Source organism: Cotesia typhae, unplaced genomic scaffold, assembly GCF_013202065.1.
Source record: "Cotesia typhae breed Kobodo isofemale line unplaced genomic scaffold, CoteBio_Ctyphae contig_413, whole genome shotgun sequence".
In the NCBI taxonomy this organism is placed as follows: Eukaryota; Metazoa; Arthropoda; class Insecta; order Hymenoptera; family Braconidae; genus Cotesia; species Cotesia typhae.
In genome coordinates, this window is record NW_027423750.1 from 885,078 (window position 1) to 904,150 (window position 19,073).

At 23.5% G+C, this 19,073-nt stretch overlaps 8 protein-coding genes across 13 annotated transcripts; 5 read left to right on the forward strand and 3 right to left on the reverse strand.

Moving 5' to 3' along the window:
* The first annotated feature begins 261 nt into the window (after positions 1-261).
* LOC141527930 (RNA pseudouridylate synthase domain-containing protein 1) lies at positions 262-2,382 on the forward strand. 4 transcript variants are annotated; one of them, XM_074243697.1, is made up of 6 exons: positions 268-912; positions 1,231-1,474; positions 1,528-1,804; positions 1,927-1,985; positions 2,174-2,190; positions 2,257-2,322. In XM_074243697.1, the coding sequence occupies exons 1-5, from the start codon at positions 736-738 to the stop codon at positions 2,176-2,178; spliced, it is 762 nt and encodes a 253-aa protein (XP_074099798.1). In that variant the 5' UTR covers positions 268-735; the 3' UTR covers positions 2,179-2,190; positions 2,257-2,322. The 4 variants fall into 4 exon arrangements, 3 of the variants coding, with proteins under 3 accessions (XP_074099797.1, XP_074099798.1, XP_074099796.1); XM_074243696.1 differs by lacking the exon at positions 2,174-2,190 and having other exon boundaries at positions 262-912; positions 2,257-2,382; XR_012479263.1 differs by having other exon boundaries at positions 1,927-2,190; positions 2,257-2,376.
* LOC141527931 (DNA repair protein XRCC3) lies at positions 2,114-3,478 on the reverse strand. Of its 2 annotated transcripts, XM_074243700.1 has the most exons (4): positions 2,994-3,478; positions 2,769-2,899; positions 2,520-2,673; positions 2,114-2,447 (listed from the first exon to the last, which is right to left on the reverse strand). In XM_074243700.1, the coding sequence occupies exons 1-4, from the start codon at positions 3,205-3,207 to the stop codon at positions 2,239-2,241; spliced, it is 708 nt and encodes a 235-aa protein (XP_074099801.1). In that variant the 5' UTR covers positions 3,208-3,478; the 3' UTR covers positions 2,114-2,238. The 2 variants fall into 2 exon arrangements, with proteins under 2 accessions (XP_074099801.1, XP_074099799.1); XM_074243698.1 differs by having other exon boundaries at positions 2,114-2,673; positions 2,994-3,467.
* A 344-nt stretch (positions 3,479-3,822) lies between these two features.
* On the reverse strand, positions 3,823-5,494 carry LOC141527932 (uncharacterized). The gene is made up of 6 exons (XM_074243701.1): positions 5,349-5,494; positions 4,947-5,072; positions 4,817-4,861; positions 4,435-4,691; positions 4,170-4,318; positions 3,823-4,070 (listed from the first exon to the last, which is right to left on the reverse strand). The coding sequence occupies exons 2-6, from the start codon at positions 5,052-5,054 to the stop codon at positions 3,889-3,891; spliced, it is 741 nt and encodes a 246-aa protein (XP_074099802.1). The 5' UTR covers positions 5,055-5,072; positions 5,349-5,494; the 3' UTR covers positions 3,823-3,888.
* A 134-nt stretch (positions 5,495-5,628) lies between these two features.
* Positions 5,629-7,975, forward strand: LOC141527927 (uncharacterized). The gene is made up of 3 exons (XM_074243687.1): positions 5,629-5,846; positions 6,226-7,341; positions 7,806-7,975. Exons 1-3 carry the CDS (start codon positions 5,828-5,830, stop codon positions 7,934-7,936), a joined length of 1,266 nt encoding a protein of 421 aa, XP_074099788.1. The 5' UTR covers positions 5,629-5,827; the 3' UTR covers positions 7,937-7,975.
* A 383-nt stretch (positions 7,976-8,358) lies between these two features.
* On the reverse strand, positions 8,359-11,145 carry LOC141527929 (uncharacterized). Of its 2 annotated transcripts, XM_074243694.1 has the most exons (5): positions 11,038-11,145; positions 10,481-10,967; positions 9,719-9,782; positions 9,388-9,478; positions 8,359-8,917 (listed from the first exon to the last, which is right to left on the reverse strand). In XM_074243694.1, exons 1-4 carry the CDS (start codon positions 11,128-11,130, stop codon positions 9,439-9,441), a joined length of 684 nt encoding a protein of 227 aa, XP_074099795.1. In that variant the 5' UTR covers positions 11,131-11,145; the 3' UTR covers positions 8,359-8,917; positions 9,388-9,438. The 2 variants fall into 2 exon arrangements, with proteins under 2 accessions (XP_074099795.1, XP_074099794.1); XM_074243693.1 differs by lacking the exon at positions 8,359-8,917 and having other exon boundaries at positions 9,394-9,478; positions 9,719-10,384.
* Positions 11,146-11,708: 563 nt separating this feature from the next.
* Kat60 (katanin p60) lies at positions 11,709-15,146 on the forward strand. Its single transcript, XM_074243685.1, has 9 exons — positions 11,709-12,140; positions 12,781-12,910; positions 13,209-13,444; positions 13,519-13,640; positions 13,704-13,883; positions 13,946-14,088; positions 14,170-14,282; positions 14,440-14,566; positions 14,649-15,146. The coding sequence occupies exons 1-9, from the start codon at positions 11,876-11,878 to the stop codon at positions 14,845-14,847; spliced, it is 1,515 nt and encodes a 504-aa protein (XP_074099786.1). The 5' UTR covers positions 11,709-11,875; the 3' UTR covers positions 14,848-15,146.
* LOC141527816 (uncharacterized) lies at positions 14,898-16,281 on the forward strand. The gene is made up of 3 exons (XM_074243480.1): positions 14,898-14,903; positions 15,242-15,273; positions 15,663-16,281. The coding sequence occupies exons 1-3, from the start codon at positions 14,898-14,900 to the stop codon at positions 16,183-16,185; spliced, it is 561 nt and encodes a 186-aa protein (XP_074099581.1). The 3' UTR covers positions 16,186-16,281.
* A 644-nt stretch (positions 16,282-16,925) lies between these two features.
* Positions 16,926-17,880, forward strand: LOC141527855 (uncharacterized). Its single transcript, XM_074243549.1, has one exon. The coding sequence runs from the start codon at positions 16,992-16,994 to the stop codon at positions 17,829-17,831; it is 840 nt and encodes a 279-aa protein (XP_074099650.1). The 5' UTR covers positions 16,926-16,991; the 3' UTR covers positions 17,832-17,880.
* The last annotated feature ends 1,193 nt before the right edge of the window (positions 17,881-19,073 follow it).

Sequence of the window (19,073 nt, forward strand, 5' to 3'; positions counted from 1 at the left end):
TATTATTACAAGTTAAATAAATTTTTTAATTATTTTTAATTGTGTAAAAAATTTTTCCAGATTTTACTGTGCAGTTTTTTTTTTTTTAAATTACTTTCTTTTTTAATTATTTTTTTGTAAAAACAGAAGTGAGTTTTTTCATGCTGACAGCTGTCAATTTTTTTAATAACAAAAAAATACTTTTAAAAATTTTTTCAAGTGAGTTTTTTTTTAAATGACAGGTGGAATTTTTTTATTAAATATTTTTGATAATAATTTAATAAATTTAATGTTAAAAAATTTTTTGTCATGTTTTTTTTTTTTTATCAACAATGAAAATCAAGCTTCATGTCGCCAACTTAAGGCGCAAATTTATGTAAATAAATAAAAATAAACGCATGAATCAAAAGAGAGGTTAGTTTACATCTGGTCCAAAATACAATTATTATAAAATAAAATTGCAATTGATTTGAATTACATAAATATATTAAAAAAAAAACACTTAAAAATTTTTTTAAACATATTTATTGTTTTCGCCTTTACTTCTTAGCTAGTGTAGCCAACTTAAAATTTATTTACGCCGCCATATTGTAGGCAAAGTGTTCCGTCCCCATTTATTTACAAACAAAAATAACTTGTGAGTGTTTAAATAAAGTAAATAAATTATTTATTGTTATAAGGAATTTTAAATAATGTTTAAAAAAAATTAAGTTGTTTTTAAGTTGAAGAATAATTTTTTTCTGAGAAAAAAAAGTGATGACAATGTGGCTGTGGTTTATAAATAAAATAATTATTATTTTCAATTTTATTAAACATTTGTTGTTTTTTAATAATAAATTAACTAAGTCAAATATTTTGTATCATAGTAATAATTATTTAATAATTAATAAACCTTATGATATGGTTGTTAATAGTAATGATGTCAATGTCAAGGTAAGAAAAAAAATTATACTAAAATAAGCCGAAGTTTTTAATTTTTTTTTTTTTTTTTTTTTTTAATAATTTAAAAAATAAATTTTTATTAATTTTTAAATGTCGGCTAATTTAATTTTCAATTAAAATAAAATTAGCAAACAGCTGACAATTAAAAAAAATTTTTTTTTTTTTAATAAAATAATTACAAAAAAATTAAAAGAAAAATTTTTGCAATTTTTAAAATATATTTTTTTGTTCCAATTTAATTTATGAAAAAAATAAAAAATGTCGGCTAACTTAAATATTATTAAAATTAAATAAATTTTTTTCTTACAGAAAACTCTAGAAAATGAATTAAAAAAAATGTTTCCATCTTTAGCAAACCCATCATTAAAAAATGGATTTTATTTTGTACACCGTCTTGACTATCCAACAAGTGGAGTAATATGTATAGCATTAAATAAAAACGCAGCACGTGCTGCATCGACAGCATTTGAAAAGAGACAAGTAAAAAAATATTACTTGGCATTAGTCCACGGGCATATTGATGAATCTTATTTGATAATAAATAGACCGATAGGTATGTCAAAAAATAATTAAAATAATTAAAATTAAACAACTGAATATTTTCAGGTCAAGACACCAGAGAGATTTTTGGAAATAAAAAAATGTGTATAAGCGATGATGATCATTGTATAAAGCCTCGCGATAGCTCTACGCTATTACTGGTACTAGAGAAAGGATTTTGTGATGGAAAACCGGCTACTAAAATTTTATTACGGCCAAATACAGGTCGGAGACATCAATTAAGAGTACATTGTTGTCATATTGGTCATACTATTATCGGCGATTATACTTACAGCGATCGCAAAGATTTAAAACCTCACAGGACATTTTTACATTCTTTTAGGTCTGTATTATTTTTTTTTTTTTTTTTTTTTTTTCAGAAAATTAAAAAAAACTATTTTTTTTTTTTTCAGAAAATTAAAAAAAAAATTTTTTACTATTTTTTTTTTTTTTTTTTTTTTACAGATTAGCTTTGGACAGTGAAGTTGAAAAATTTGATGTTCAAACATCAGATCCTTTTAACAGTAAATATTATTTTAATAAATGGGTACCAATTAATTTTATGTACACTTTAGATAATAATACTTTTGACATTATAGATAAATTATTATAAGAAAAAAATAATTTATTTATTTACAATTTATTTTTTAATAAAATATTTTATGAAAATTTTTCTTATCTACTTAAAAATTAATTTCTCTTTTATTCACAGTCTGAATATTTTTTAAGGTAAAAAGTAAATAAATAATTAAATAATTAACAATTAAAAAACTATAATCATGTAATTTTTTCTAGACCGAAGACTCCTCTGTTTTCAACACAGAAAGTAAAAGTTTTTCTAGCCAAGTACGGAGATTCTCTGATGTGAATATGACGTTGATTGTCAATTTTACAAAAACACAATGAATTTGTTATTTGACAAGCCCAAACGATACCCAGAGCCGGATTTCCATCATTACAAACCCGATCGGTTATCGCAGTGTTATCTATCACCGCGGTTAACTGATTAATACAAACAACAGAAATATTGTTCCTAGAATAATTGTGTAAAGCTTTACCAATGCTTCGCAAGCTCCTTGCACGATCTTTCAGATTAATTGATTCGTAATCAACGCGATATGGAGCTGCGATTGAATCTATCACAATCAGTCCGATTTTCTCTACTCTCAGCATACATGGTATCTGCTCAATTATGCACTTCTCTAAATCACTCTTAAAAAATTAAAAATTAAAAAAAAAAAAAAAAAAAAGCTATTATAAATTTTTAAAATAATTTAATTTACAATTAAAAATTTTTTTACACTTACTACTGTAGATATGTGCTCGATAAATACTTTATTGCCGTTAATATTATATTTTTTAGCAATTGGTGACATTTCTAATAATTGCTGGAAGCGTGAAGATGGAAATTTAGCTTCTGTACAAATATAAATTACTCCTAGAAGGAAAAAAAAATTTTTTATAAAAAAAATGACGAAATTTAAGACAGCTGATAATTTTTTAGTAAAAAAAATTAATTATTTATTTATTACCTGCTTGATGACCATTTAATGACGGTATTTGTGTTGTCAAGCACAACTGTAAAGCTAGTTGAGTTTTTCCCGCACCTCCGATTCCATAAAATTGCGTTATTCCACGTTTTGATATTCCTCCTCGTAGTAACTCATCAATAATCCCACAGCCGGTTGTTAAAAAATTGTCATTTAAATTTTTTGACAGTTTATCAGCTGTTAAAAAATTTGCCATTTTTTTTTTATTTATTTCTTCTTAACTAATTCTGTTGAATTTTATTAATCTGTCATTTTAATTTTTTTAAAAATGATTTATTTATTTTTTTTTCATTTTATCAATTTTTTTAATTGAATAAATAAAAATTATTTTATTGTTTTATATTTTAACAATTAAATTTTTGACAACAATCAGTAATTTTTTTTTTAATTGCAAAAAATTAGGTTATGTTTTCTTATTATTTTTTTTTTAAATTAGCGGTCAGCTGTCACTTTTAAAAAAATTTTTAACAAATTAATTACAATAAAAAAATGATTTTAATAATTTTCACTTGAAATTTTTATTAATTTTCACATGTAAAACTTTTTAATTAATTTTTTTTTTAATAATTGCATTGTTATAAAATTTTAAAATAATTTTTAATGTCTGCCAACTTCAGTGTCATAAAAAAAAAAAAAAAAACACTGCGCATGCGCGCCAAGAATATTTTTATTCAAAACAAAACGCTAATATAAAAATATATATTTGTAATTTAAAAAAATGCTATTAATTTCAAGAAATTAAAAAATATTCAAATATAAAAATCGGAGAAAATTTTAAAAATTCACTCGAGTAAATACTGATATTAAAAAATTTTAAATTACAAATTTTAATTTTTATTATTAAAGTGCAAAAAAATTTTTTTGGTACAAAAATTTTTTATTTATGATTTTCTCTACTTGGAGCAGATTTTTGCTGTGCTTGGACAAATTCTGGATAGTCTATATATCCATCTTTATTTGTATCATCCATATTCAAAATCGGGTCTATCAAATCGACTAATTCTTTGTCTTGGAATATTTTTCCTTCCCCATTTGGCGATTTTGGATCTTTTGTTTCTTCTAAAAAAATTTTTAAAAAATTTTTTTTAGCTCTAATTTAATAAATAAAAAATTATTTAACATCGGCTAATTTCAGTATAATTAATAAATTAAATTTACCATGCCAATGTATCAATGATTTAATCAATTCACATCCATCCAACTTATTGTTGTTATCAGCATCATGCATCTTAAAATAATGAAATTGTAGTTCTTGCTCTGTCATTTTACTCGTGTCCATAGGGACATCCAAATGCTCTGCTATGTGTCTAAAATAAATAAAAAATATTAATAATTAAAAAATTTTTTTGATTAATTTTTTCACTAAAAAAAATTCAAAAATTTTTAGATGTCAGCTAATTTAATTTTCATCTCCCGAACTTACTCTTTTTCATGGGCTATATTAGCGGCGTTGAGAATCTGTTGTGGATCTGTATGTCCATGATTATGGGGCTGATGATGTTGGGGTGGAGCTTGCTGGAATTGTTGCTGTTGGTGTTGTTGCTGCTGCTGCTGCTGATGCTGTGGAGGTGGTTGTTGGTATTGTTGCTGCTGCTGTTGAGGAGGTAGTTGTTGATACTGTTGTTGTTGTTGTTGTTGTTGTTGTTGTTGTTGTTGTTGTTGAGGTGGTGCTTGTTGATACTAAAAAAAATTTTTTTTTAAATTGTATTTCAATTATTAAAAAAAATAATCTACTAAATTAATTTCCATCAAAATTTATATCTCTTTAGTACGTCATAATTTATTAAAAAAATATTAATTTATACCTGCTGGTGATGAACTTGTTGGTGCATTTGTTGTTGAGGAACTTGCTAACGAAACAAACAAAAAATGACAAGTTAGCTCAAGAATAAAATTCTAAAATAAAATAAAATAAAACATCCATGTTTTTTTTACTTGTTGATAATGTTGCGGTGGAACACCTGGAGCAACTCTTTGCCCTTGAACATTGCTTGACAACGTTACAATATATCCTAAAATTAGAGTTCTTAAAATCCAATCCATTTTTTTTTTTTTCAATTACTGAAAAAAAAAAAAAAAAAAAAAAAAAAAAAAAATATTTGAGTAATAATTATCAATTGTAAACATTGAATAAATTAATTTAGTTGATTTTAAAATTAAAGTAAATATTACTTGATAATTAAAAATTATAATTAAGAAATTAAAAAAAAAAATTAAACACTTGAAGTAACAATATGTTTTCATTTAATAAATTAGACAAGTTTTTCTATTTACTATTTTTGTGAGTAATTTAAAAAAATCAACAATTAATTTATTAATTTTTTAAAACAATCTTACCTTATTTACTTAAAAATAAATTTGTGTCATAAATTAATGACAAATAAAAAAAAACTAATTGTTTTAATTTTACACGTGAATAATTTCAATGGTAACAAATTTTATTGTCAGTCAATGACGTGGATGAGGACCATGCATTTTTTTACTTTTTTTTTCTATTTTCAACTTGTAGTTTTTTTTTTTTAGTTGTTAATTTCAGCTGCAGAGGGCACCACGTGGCGGAGAAATAAAGAAATTAGAAATTGGACTTTACAGTACATCAAAACGCAGCTTAAAAACTAAATTTACTTTGCGATAAAATTTTAACCTAGATGCTAATAACTCCAATCTGACAATTTAATTATTAAATAATTATTTTAAAGTCTTTAATTAATAATGAAATAATTATTTTTTTCTTTACTGTGAAAAGTTACAAATTTTGTTTGAAAAAAAATAAAGTGTGTGAAAAATAAAAATAAACAAAAAGTATAAATATTAAAATGGCATCTTCACTTTCATGTAAGTATATTTATAAATATTTATTTATTTATTGACATAAAGTTGTTAAATAATGTAATATTGAAGTTAGCTGTCAGCTGTTAATTTTAAAAATTTTTTTAACAAATTAATTAATTTAAAAAAATGTTTCTAAAAATTTGACATTCAAATTTAAAAAAATTAAAAATAAAGACTGCTAATTTTAATATAAAAATTAATTTAATAATTTTAAGAAATTTTTTAAAAATAAATTATAGCAAGAAAAAATTTTTTTAAATTTAACATGTACAAATTTTAAAAAATAAAAAATTAAAAAAAAAAAAAACTAAGACTACTAATTTTAATACAAAAATTTTTTAAAATTATCATAAAATAATTAATATAATTTATTTACTTTCAGCATACTGGGTAAAATTTTTCACAGCAGCTGGTTTTCCACTAGACGTCGCAACAAAACACGCAGTAGTATTTTCCAATAATCGTATCAAGCCTGACATGCTTCCGGAATTAGACAAACCAAGTTTAAAAGAAATGGGAATAGTATTGATGGGTGACATGATAGCAATATTGCGTTACGCCAAAAAAGTAAGTGACGAAATGACATGCGAGCGTTTTTTAGTCGACTCTGTTGATCCAACACTGTCAATAAACAGTAACAACACCGACAATAAATTATCAAAAATAAATAAAATAAATCCGACAAAATCAGCTGTCGTCAAAAAATTTCCTTCAAAAGTAACGAGTGTTTCAAAAATTGCTGACAGTAGCAAAACTAAATCACTCGTTGTTGCTAAAAATAATTTGAAGGTAAAACCTAATATTTTAGTAACTGGATTGAAAAAAAAAACTGTTGTCGCTCCAATAAAAAAAACCGATGATTTACTGCCGAAGAAAAGAAAGCTTGAAATTGAAACTATTGACAGTGACTCTGATGACAGTGATGAAAGTTTAAATTTAAAAATGAATAAAAGATTAAAAAGTGACGAGAGTAAAATAAATTATAAAGTTGTAATGAACAGGCCGACGAATGTTGCAGCAAAAGAATTATCTAATATTAATAAAAAAAAATTAATCGACCAAAAAAGAACTGTTTTTGACAGGCTTGGTGATAGTTCTGTAACAAGTACTACTAATTTAATTGACAGTAATTTAAGTACTACATTTAATATCACCGGGATTGGCAATGACGTCGTCAAACGCAATTCAGGTGTATTTAAACGTCTGGGAGATAAAGATAAAAAAGATGTTAGTGCTGGAATTTTAAAAAATGAAATTAATGGAAATAAATTGAATCAACCTCAAGGAATTTTAAAAAATAAACCGAATAATAATATTGCAAGTACTACGTCGATTAGCTTGATTAAAGCTGCTGGAAAATCCGGAACTATGCACGCTGATCATGAGAGTAAAAAGAAAATTGTTTCGAGTAGCGTTAAACAACTTGTACGGACTACTAAAGCTATGAAATTGAATAGCGTTACGTCTATTACCAGGAAAATTCCTAATAATAAATTAGGTAAGTTGCAGCTATTTTTATCTTGACAAGATTTTTTTCTTTCAATTTTTTTTTAGACTAAATATAGTACTGGCTTTCATTTAAGTTATTTTAAGTAACAATTTTTTTTTTTTTTTTAATATCTAAAAATATTTTTTAGAGAAATGACCCTGTATCTCGTGAACTATTGACATTTTTTAAGATATAAGCTCATTCTGATGTTACACTCATCAAGACCTTTCATTTGAGTACCCACATCAATTTTTCATATATTTTATATATATATGTATATATGAAAAATATATAAAAAATGCATGTGGGTACTCAAATGAAAGCTCTCGATGAGTCTAACATCAAAATGAGCTTATATTTTTAAAAATGTCAATAATTAAAAAATGACCTTGTATTTTGTGAAATAAATTTGTAAAAATATTTTCGAGTAAAAATTAAAATAAATTTTTTTTTTTTTTTTTTAATTTTTACAGTTTCAGAACGACTATCTCAACTTCCAGCAAAAGCACGTTTAGGAATGGGCATGAAACAGGTAACATTCAACAAAGTAGCGACTGTGGCACACATAAAAAAACCAGACGTTTTCAGTAGGCTTGGTGTTTGAACATTGTTTGTTTTTACAATAAAAACTCAACCTAAATTATTGTAATTGTATTTTTTTATATTTTAATAATTATTAAAATAATGTCAATCTTTCATTTGTCATTCATTAAAAAAAAAATTATAGCTACATTAAATCATTAATCTTGTTTAGAATTGTATGAATTAACAAAAAAAATAATTTAATTATGAGATTGAATAAATTCTTATTTATTCAACAGCTTAGTAAGAAAAAATATTTGTACATAAAAATTAACATATAATATTTTTTTTTAATTAAAATATAAATTTTAATTGTAATAATACATTTATGCAGTTCAAAGAAATACACAAAACATTTTATATTTACCTCCGAGATCTGTAATTTGAGTGATAATAAAATTAAAAAATATATATTCATTAAGTAATAATAATATTAAAAGAATATTTGTTTTTTTTTTTTTTTTTTTTTTTTTTTATAAAATTTCTTTTGATATAAAAATAGAAAATTTTTTAATTTATTGTATGATTAATTAATGAATACGAATTATATCACAGATAGCAAAAAAATTATCTCTCATTTACAAGCCTGTTTAAAAATACTAATTGAAAATAATTAAAAAATAAAATTCAATTTTTTTTTTTGTATAAATAAATGTAAAAAAACAAAATTTGTTTTGTTTTTTTTAAGAAATTTTTTATGAAAATTATTTTTTTTCTGAAATTATTATTAATAATAATAATAATAATAATAATAATTATTATTATTATTATTATTATTATGTACAATTTGCATGAAGTGAATTGCTTCTCAATTTTTTTCAATCAATATTTTTAACCAGGACAGAATCAGAATAAATCGCTTATTGTAGGTACTTGAGACGGTTTTTTTTTTCCCTGAATATTAGATTACCAACATTCTTGATTATTTATTATTTAAATATAATAAATAAATGGAGCTCCACTGTGTTATTGCTGACCAGACTTCGCAAGTTGAAAGCTGAAACTTAAATAGCCACTGATATGAGAATATTTTATTTTTTTTTCCTAATTTAAATTTAAAATTGCAAATTTTTTTATAAAGAATTAAATATTTTTTTACTGAAAAATTATTTTAAAAATATTGTAATTTTTTTTTTACTTCCTCTCAATTTTTTTTTCTCATTATTTATTTTTTTTTTAAATTATGGAATATTCACTAAATTAATTTTCATAAATTTTTTTATCCCATAATTTTTCCTAATTAAAATTTTTTAATGTAAAATTAAATAAATTTTTTCTGAAAAATTATTTTTAAAAAATTGTTTTTATAATTTTTTTTTTTTGCCACTTATTTTGTATATTTTTTTTTTTTTTTTTTTTTTTTTTTTTTTGTTTTAATAATTTATTTACGAAAATAAAACTAATCAAATATAAATTTGACTGAATTTAAAAAAAAAAAAAAATGATAAATTTTTTTGATACATCATACTTAACCTGATAGTTAATAAACAGAATGTTTATTAATTTAACTTTAATTGAAGTTATCTAATATTTCAGCTTCAAGATCCATTCAGCCACACGACAACTGTAACCATTCCAAAAGGCTTAATTACACAAATTTAACAATAAAAATGCGTCAAAAAATCACAATTTAATTTGTTGAAACGAATTTATCTTAAATGAAATAAAAATTACACAATTATCAAATTCATAAATTTTAAATTTAAATAAATAATAAATAAATCTAAAAAATGATGAATATTCAAGATAATTAAATCGTTTGTACAAATAAAAAAGTGATTAACAATTTTAAACTGACGCCCACCTTAATTTTATTTTGTTGTCTAATATTCCAAATTTCCAAGCTAAAACCGGAGCCGCCTCAAGTCCTGTAAAAATGAAATAAGTGGTACAGTCCCGGAGGTGTTTACATTGAAAACATTACATAAATAATAAAAATAAACATCTTATCCTAATAAACTTACGCTACACATCAATATAACTTAACAGCTAGTACATTTAATTATTTAAAATAAAAAAATTAACAGCGAGTAATTTTTTATCTTACATTACCGACCATAAGATAAACAATAAACCATTTTAGCTATTAAAAATTCGACCAATTAAGGATCATCAGAATTGGCATTGTTGACATGGCAAGCTGAGCAAAATTCCAAAGAAATCCTCCGGGGATTAACGTGAACGCAGATTCCATTGTTGTCCAAGTTGTTGAATAAATCCAAAGACTCCACGGTAGAATTTTGCGACTTTAAAAAGTCAATAGGCTCATTGTCATTCAGGTCATCGCTTAGCTGACTGAATAATTCAATAGAGTTCAATTGATCCAAATCAGTATCGCTGATTCCTAAATCAATATTCTCAACAGACTCAACGGGTGATTTATTTAACTCATTATAAAATTTAACCGAGCTGTCTTGTGAGCTTGACTCCTTAAAGGACACTTGGCCGTTGTCAGGATTGTAATTAACCCCTTCAAAATCAAACAACGCGTCAGAATGTGATGAACAAGTGTAATTGTGATCAGACACTGCAATTCTATGTAAAAAAGGATTATTTAAATATATACCTTTTTCTTTCTCAGCCTCTTTCTCTTTCACGTGACAAATGGACTTTGAACTCGCTTCCCCCTTCGATTTTCTCCTCCCTCGTGCGAGAATCTCGTTCATTGATTTTAACAGCGAGGTGATACTTGAATTATTATTCAGGATATTTTTTAAATATGACACTTCAGCTGTCAATCTTTTTAAGTCAATGCACTGCTTCTGGTTTTTTGTTGTCAATTCTTTTATTTCTTGCCGATAATGCATTAACTTACTTTCAATATGCTCGACATACTCTTTTTTCTTTTGACGATTAGCTCGGGCCATAAGCGCATTGCGATTCAAACACGGTCGCTTTGATGGACCTCGACCGCGTTTTCGTGGTTGTAACTCACTTGCTTCTACACTTCCTGTGTGAGAGGCAGCGTTTGATGAATTATCATAGCTGAAGTCACTGTCCTCACTTGAATCTTCAATAATCGGATGTCTGCGCTTTCCCGTCATTTTAACTTTCTAAAAATTTATTTTAAACTGTTAAATTTTTATTATTAATAATTTATAATAATGTTTTAAATTTAATTACAGTTTTAATAATATATTTGTAATATTTTTTACGTGACGCAGCACTTCTGCTTGAAAGTTCACTGTAAAATAACAAAATGGCCGCTGAGTGCATGTCACTCAGCTAAATTCAAGTTGCGCTGCTGTTTATTTTCGTGCGCATGCGTAAAAGCTACTGCGCAGACGCAGAATTATAAAACTGAAGTTAGCTGACAGCTATCAATATTTTTTAATTTTTATAATAATAAATTAATTACAATTGAAAAAAATTATTATAATAATTTTTTTATTAATTTAAACACGTGGAATCTTTTTTTATTAAATAATATTTATTATAAATTTACAGCTGCAAAAATATAAAAACATTTCTGTGTCATATTTAAATATAAAATTTCTGATCAAGATTTTAATTTAATTGTTATGCAATAAAATAAAATTTAAGTTAAAAAAAAATTTTTTTTAACATTTTATTCGTTGGATTTTTAAAATTGTGAAAGAATAATTTATGTGAAATATGTAAATACATTTTATGTATTTACTGAATCATTAATTTGTAAACAAGGTAAATTATTTTAATTATTTACATAATAAATAAATAAATAAATAAAGAAAAATATTGTGTAGACGCTGACAAGTATGCAAATGCTGTAATTTAAAATTTAACTGTTTATGTTTATTGTAATTATGATTATTTTTATTACAGATGGCGCGACTGAGAGACTGAAAAAAAAATCTCGAATGTCTATAAATGGTCAGATTCTAACAACAGTGTATGTGTACATATCAAAGTAAATAAACAAAAAATAATTAAAAAACGAGTGTATAATAATAAATATTATAAACATAAATAAAATTAAAAAATGGCTGTATCGTTAAATGAAATTTCTGATAACACAAAATTAGCACGTGAACTAGCTTTAACTGGGAATTACGAAACATCAGGTGTTTATTATCAAGGTGTAATACAACAAATTAATAGACTATTGTCAACAATTGCTGACACTGCTAGGAAAACTAAGTGGCAATTAGTTCAGCATCAAATTGTTGATGAATATGATAAAGTCACAGCAGCGTTACGTGCAACTCAATTATTTAAAGTTGATGTTCCTTCTGAAAAATTATTAGGTATTGTATTCATTGTTTAATATTCAATTTTTATATATATTATCAAATTTAGTTTGATAAAATAAAATTTAATAATAATTGTCAGCTATCAATTTTAAAAATTTTTATAATTAATCAATTGCAGTAAAAAAAAATGCTTCTAAAAATTTTCACTTGTAATTTTTATGTGAAATTTTTTAATTACATTTTTTTTTTTTTTTTTTTTTTTTTTTTTTTTTTAAATAATTTAATTGCTATAAAATTCTAAAAATATTTTTTATGTCTGTCAATTTCAGTGTCAAAAAATTTAAAAAGAATTTCCTAGAAATTTTTTAATTTTTTTTTGGTTTTTGAAAATTTTAATTGGATAAAAAAAAATTAAAATTAATTTACCAGATATTTAATCATTTTAATAATTTTGATAATAAATAAATTACTGCATTAAAAAAATGGACATTTAGAATTTTTAATAAATTAAAAATGCAATTTTTTTTAAATAATTTTTTGGATCAAATTTTTTTATTTTGTTTATTAAATAAAATTAATATAAATATTTATAAAAATTAATATCTTAAAATTTTATAATATTATTAATTTAATTTTTTTTTTATAGAATATTTAATTTATAAATTATAAATTAATAAAATATTTAATTTTTTAGGTACTTCGTGTTTACAATATGAAGAATCAGTAAGAGATTCGAGTTTGTGGTCTTCCAGTGGATCATCATGGAACGCACATCAAACACGTGATCCCGACGTGTGGCCTCCTTTAGCCCCTGGTGAACAGAAGTAATTATTTTTATTAAAAATATAAAAATATTCAGGATTTTTTCCTTAAATTCAGAAAAATAATTAATAATCAAATTTTTTAAATTTCGGCGGAAATATTGGTTGTATAAAAAAAATATAAAATACATTTTTTGTAGAAAATTAAATTTTCTACAACTTTTGTTTAAAAAACTTTTTTTTTTTTAAAACCAATATTTTGGCTGTAGTGTCAAAATTTAAACATTAATTTCTAAGAAGTGTATTTTTATTGTAAAATTTTTTAAAAGAATTCTTATTATGTTTTAAAAATTTTTTTCAGAACTCCAAAATCACAAAATGGAATTCGTAAACCTCAAAATCGTGTTGCACCACGTAAAACATCAACAGCTGTTAAAAAACCGGACGCTAAGGGCAACAGTAATAATAAAAAGGAAGATAAAAAAAATTTTAAACGAGATGAGAAAGAAAAAAATGATAATGACCGTACTGATGTTGAAGTAGAAGAGAAAAAGTTTGAGTCTTCTGGAAATGATCGTGATTTAGTTGACTTGTTAGGTAATTAATTAATTTATTTTTTTATAGTTTTTTTATTATTAAATTGAATAAATAATTTATTAATTTTTTTTTAGAGCGTGATATTGTACAAAAAAATCCAAATATACGCTGGGATGATATTGCTGACCTCCATGAGGCTAAACGATTGTTAGAAGAAGCTGTAGTTCTGCCAATGTGGATGCCAGATTTTTTTAAAGTATTTATAATAATTAATAATAAATTATAATTTTTAAAACACTAAATAAAAAAATTATTCCAGGGTATTCGAAGGCCATGGAAAGGAGTTCTGATGGTTGGACCTCCAGGTACTGGTAAAACAATGCTAGCCAAGGCAGTTGCTACAGAATGTGGAACAACATTTTTCAATGTATCATCGTCGACGTTAACATCAAAATATCGCGGAGAATCTGAAAAACTTGTTCGTCTTCTTTTTGAAATGGTAATTAATTAAAACAAAAAAAATATTTTTAATATAATTTAAAATTTATTAAAATATTTTAGGCACGATTTTATGCTCCAAGTACAATATTTATTGATGAAATTGATTCATTGTGCTCAAGACGTGGATCCGAGTCTGAGCATGAAGCATCTAGGCGTGTAAAATCAGAGTTACTCGTTCAAATGGATGGAATAAGTTCTAATAAGTATGAATTTAAATAATTTATATTTTTATTTATTTATTAATTAAATAATTATTTATTTATTTAATAATTTTACCTATTTAGTGATGATCCGAGCAAAGTTGTAATGGTCTTAGCCGCAACCAATTTTCCATGGGACATTGATGAAGCTTTAAGACGTCGATTGGAAAAACGTATATACATTCCACTTCCAAATAGTAAGAAAAAATTTTTATTTTTTTACTTGAATAATTTTTTAGTAATAATAAAAATTTTAATTTTGGTCAACCCACATTCGGGTGCTTATTATTATTTTAAAATTAAAAAAAATCCTGGCCCTAAATACAAGTAATAAAATAAATGTTCAACTTACAGGCGAAGGTCGTGAATCGTTGCTAAAAATAAATTTACGCGACGTTAAAATTGACCCATCTGTTAACTTATCAGATGTTGCGAAAAAACTTGCTGGTTATTCTGGTGCAGATATTACAAATGTTTGCAGGTAAATAAAGATAATTATATATATATATTTTTTTTAATAAATAATTTTATAATTCTAAACTAATTTTTTTTTTTTTTTAAAGGGATGCATCTATGATGTCTATGAGAAAAAAAATAGCTGGATTAAAACCCGATCAAATCCGGCAATTACCTAAAGAAGAATTAGATTTGCCAGTATCAGCAGCTGACTTTTATGAAGCTATTGAAAGATGTAATAAAAGTGTCTCTCAAGAAGATCTTGAGAAATATGACAAATGGATGAACGAATTCGGTTCGTCATGATAACAATAAAAGTATCAATTAAATTTATTACAATTAAAATAATTTTTCTAATGCATGTGAGTGAGATCTGATCCGCCAAATAATTTTCATTCAATTTTAAAGGCATTTTTTAATTAAATTAAGTTCGATAAATTAAATCCGCGTTTTTCCTAATTTTAAATTAAATGCTTTGATATTAATATTCTATTTAGTAATTTTTATAAATTTATTTGGACGTATTAAATTAATTAATTAATACATACTAGCTAACTGAATTTTAGTAAAAATTGTTTAATCTAAGTTTTAAAGAATTTTTATTTATATTTTAACATTGTTATAATTTTTTTTTTTGTAAAAATATATGAAATTTTATTTACAAATCAGTTATTAATATTGTTTTTTTTTACTCTTTCAGCATAAGTACTATTTTGACTTTGAAGAAATAGTGTAAATATATAAGTGTACATAAAATTTATTTTTAAAAATAAATTACAATCCTTAAAAAATTTTATTAATAATTAAATTTATTTGAAGACAATTATTTAAATTAATAAATATTTTTTTGGGAGGAAAGTACATTTATTAATATTTAATGAATATTTATCAGTGCATTGATTAAAAATAAAATTAATGAGTCACTGATTGCATGATCCATCACATATATCAATACTACAATATATAATTGAATACTTTACTGAATTCTATGATAAAAAAAACAAAATTACTTTTGTATTTGTAATGAATTAAAAAATTCAACAATTTATTCTATTAATAAATAATAAAAAGAGCCAATTTATATTTTATAAATATATTAATAAAAAATAATCATTCTATAGTAATTGTGAAACTCAAAAATATTTTTATTTTAATTTTAGATTAAAAAAAAAAAAAAAAATGAAGCAAAAAACAGTTTTATTTATCCAAGTAATAGAATTTAACAATGACTATAATTTCTGTAATTTTTATCTTGTAAAAAATTTATCAACTACAAGGCGGAAAAATATTAAAGTAAACATAGATGATATTCAAGCATTTACCTCAAATAAACAAAATTCACTATTTCCAGTGCGTGTTTATAGAAATAATATGAAGCCGCTGAGATTTAGTTCTCTTCAAGCAATTAATGAGTTAATTAAAGACTTAAATAATCTTGAATTCATTGTAATTTACAAGTCAATGCGCTCTTCTAATAATCAAAAATATGACAATTATTATAATACAGTAAAGAATAAATTTAATGGATATAAAATTGTTGAAGGTCTTGATAATATTGTAGATATTGAAAAATGCTCAACTTATGTTCATCCTACTTTGGTACATTTGCAAAACTTTTATAATTGTAAGCTGCTTATTGATTGATAAAGCTGATAAGAGATTTGTAATTTGTCAACTATAAGACAAAATAATTGTCCGCCATTTAATTTAATTTAAATTAGGAATTCAAATTTCGCGCGCTTTTATCCTGACCAATAGGGAAGCAGTAACCGTTATTTTGAGATTTTTCATAGAAAACTAACTTTAGTTCAATCATAAATTTTATATTGAAAAGATAAATTTTAATAAAATGGCTATTATTTAGCATTATTTTAACTATTGGCTACTGAAAAAAAAAAAAAAAAAAAAAAAAAAAAACTTGGACAGGTACAATTTGATCTATTGAATTAAAAAAAAAAAAAAAAATTTTTAATTATTTAATTGAGAATTTTTTTATAGTTTTTAAAATAGAATGAAAATTTGTAATTAAAATTCAAATTTTTGCCGCCTAAAATAATAAATTTATTATTAATAAGAGTTTTAAAAATATTAAAAAAAATTCTCAAAAATCTATTTTAAAAAATTAAAAAAAAAAAATGTTTTTTAAAAATTAAAAAAAAATTTTTAATTTAAATTACAACAAGCTTTTTCATAAATTAAAAAATTTTAATTAAATTAAAAAATTTATAAAAAAAAACTTTTTATATAAAAAATGTTTTAAAATTATACATATCTTCTTTTACAATAAAATAAATTGATCTAATACTCCTAAAGCAAAGTAAATTTCTGCAAAATAAATAATTATCATAATTAAAATAATTGCAATTACTATACAATAAATATGTAAATAAAAAAAAAAGTTTTTTAGTTCTGCGCTCTAATTTTCTATAAAAAAAAAAAATCATAAAAAAATGGAGAATATTTCTAAAGAAGAAAAGAATGAATTGCACCCAAAGCAGATGCTTGAAGATAATTATAAAAATATAAAAACTACTCCGGAAGAAAATAGTAGCCCTGAATTTAATTACAAAGCGACACTTTTGCGTCATACTTACAATTTAAGCCCCGAAACAATAAACGAAGTGCAAGAAAGCTTTAAATCATACTTAAATATCTTCCTCGCGTACATTCGAACAGATAAGCCAGAATCTGCGGATTACTTTCAGCGCGTAACACTCGGAAGATTCTTCAAGAAATTATTCATGCTGATAACATTTATTATCCACCCGATTAATCGCGATGAATCATTAAAGCAATTAAATGACATGAATGACGTAACTTTATGCAATACAATGCTGTACGAAGAGTGTCGGGAGTTTTTTCGGTTAAAATCTTCGTTAAAGCCGAAGAAACTCGAGCAAGAAGAATGGTCTCTTGACGAGTGGGGCAAGAATTACTGGAATTTTCTCCACGCTTTGTCTATTTTAGTCCAGTACGAGCACCAAAAGTGGTGCGAGGATTCTAATCATCCTGCGATGGACTACCTCGCCTTAGTGATGGTCAATTTTCACATCATCTTGCCGTGCAATATTTGCAGTGTTCATTACAAGGAAAGAAATCCGCTGGTCAGTATTACACTGCCCATTTTACACGGTAAAGATCCTATTTATGTTATTTATGAATTACACAATATTGTTCGCGTTACTAACGGGCTAGTTTGGTTCCCGATTGAAAAATTCATGGAAAATTGGAACTTGGAGATTTTAAAGTCGGAAAATATTGATGTAGACATTACGGAACCTCTTTCGTAGCTTTGATTTGAGAATTTAAAGAAATTAATAAATTTTTATTTTTGAAAAATTATGAAATTACCTTGTATCTTGAGAAATAATGACATTTTTGAAAGTTTAAGCTCATTCTGATGTTAGACTCATCGAGACCTTTCATTTGAGTACCCACATGCATTTTTCATATATTTTTCATATATACATATATATTATATTTATAAATATATGAAAAATATATAAAAAATGGCATGCGGGTACTCAAATGAAAGCTCTTGATGAGTGCTACATCAAGATGTGCTTATATCATTACAAATGACAATATTTAAAAAAGTACAGTGCAATTTAACAAAAGTTATTATTTAATAAAGCAAAATTTTAATTTTTTATAATTCACAAATCACGGAAGTAACATTGCTAGTATTATTTAAACATTAAAAAAAATTTTTTTTTACTCATTTTGAAAACATAATTTTAGCTTAAAAATAAAAAAAAAAATTTTTCTTAAAAAAAATGGAGAATTTTGTTTTAAAAAATAAATTTGTTTAAAATAAAAAAATTTTTGATAATAAATAATGACTTATTTCTTTCTGAAATAAACAAAATTTTTTTATTGTTCTTTAATTATTTTACACTATAGATATTAATTAAAGTCTATATAATTGTTCAAATATTTATAAATGGCAGTTGTGCTTACAAATGCATATAAACTGAAAAATATGTGGCAGTTAATTTAGCTAAGTATCAGATTTACGACAAATAATTAAAAGACACCTAGTGAATTTATCGGTTTTTAATTTTTTACAAACTACAAAATTTTAAAATGCAATATGACAAATTAACTAAACATCATTAATTTTAACATATATAATTCTAGATATTTAATTTATGCGAAGCACAATATATTTTTATTATAGTCCAATTTAAAAATAAACCTTTTATTTCTTCTTCTAATATTTTTGAATATTAATTTAATTTAATTATAATAATCTAACAATATTAAACATAATTTAAAGAAAAAAGAGATTTTTAATAATAACAATTACTCTTATTTTTTAAAAATATATCATATCGCTCGCTGAAATTAACTACTGAAGACTATATAATTATAATTACAATCAATTCCATTAATATTTTATTTTACATATTTTTTTTTTATTATTAATTATATTAAAAACTTAAAAATAAATTTTAATTTAATTTTTTTTTTAAATTATACAAATTTAAAAATTAATAATTTATTAATTAATTAATCAATAGTTATTTTCT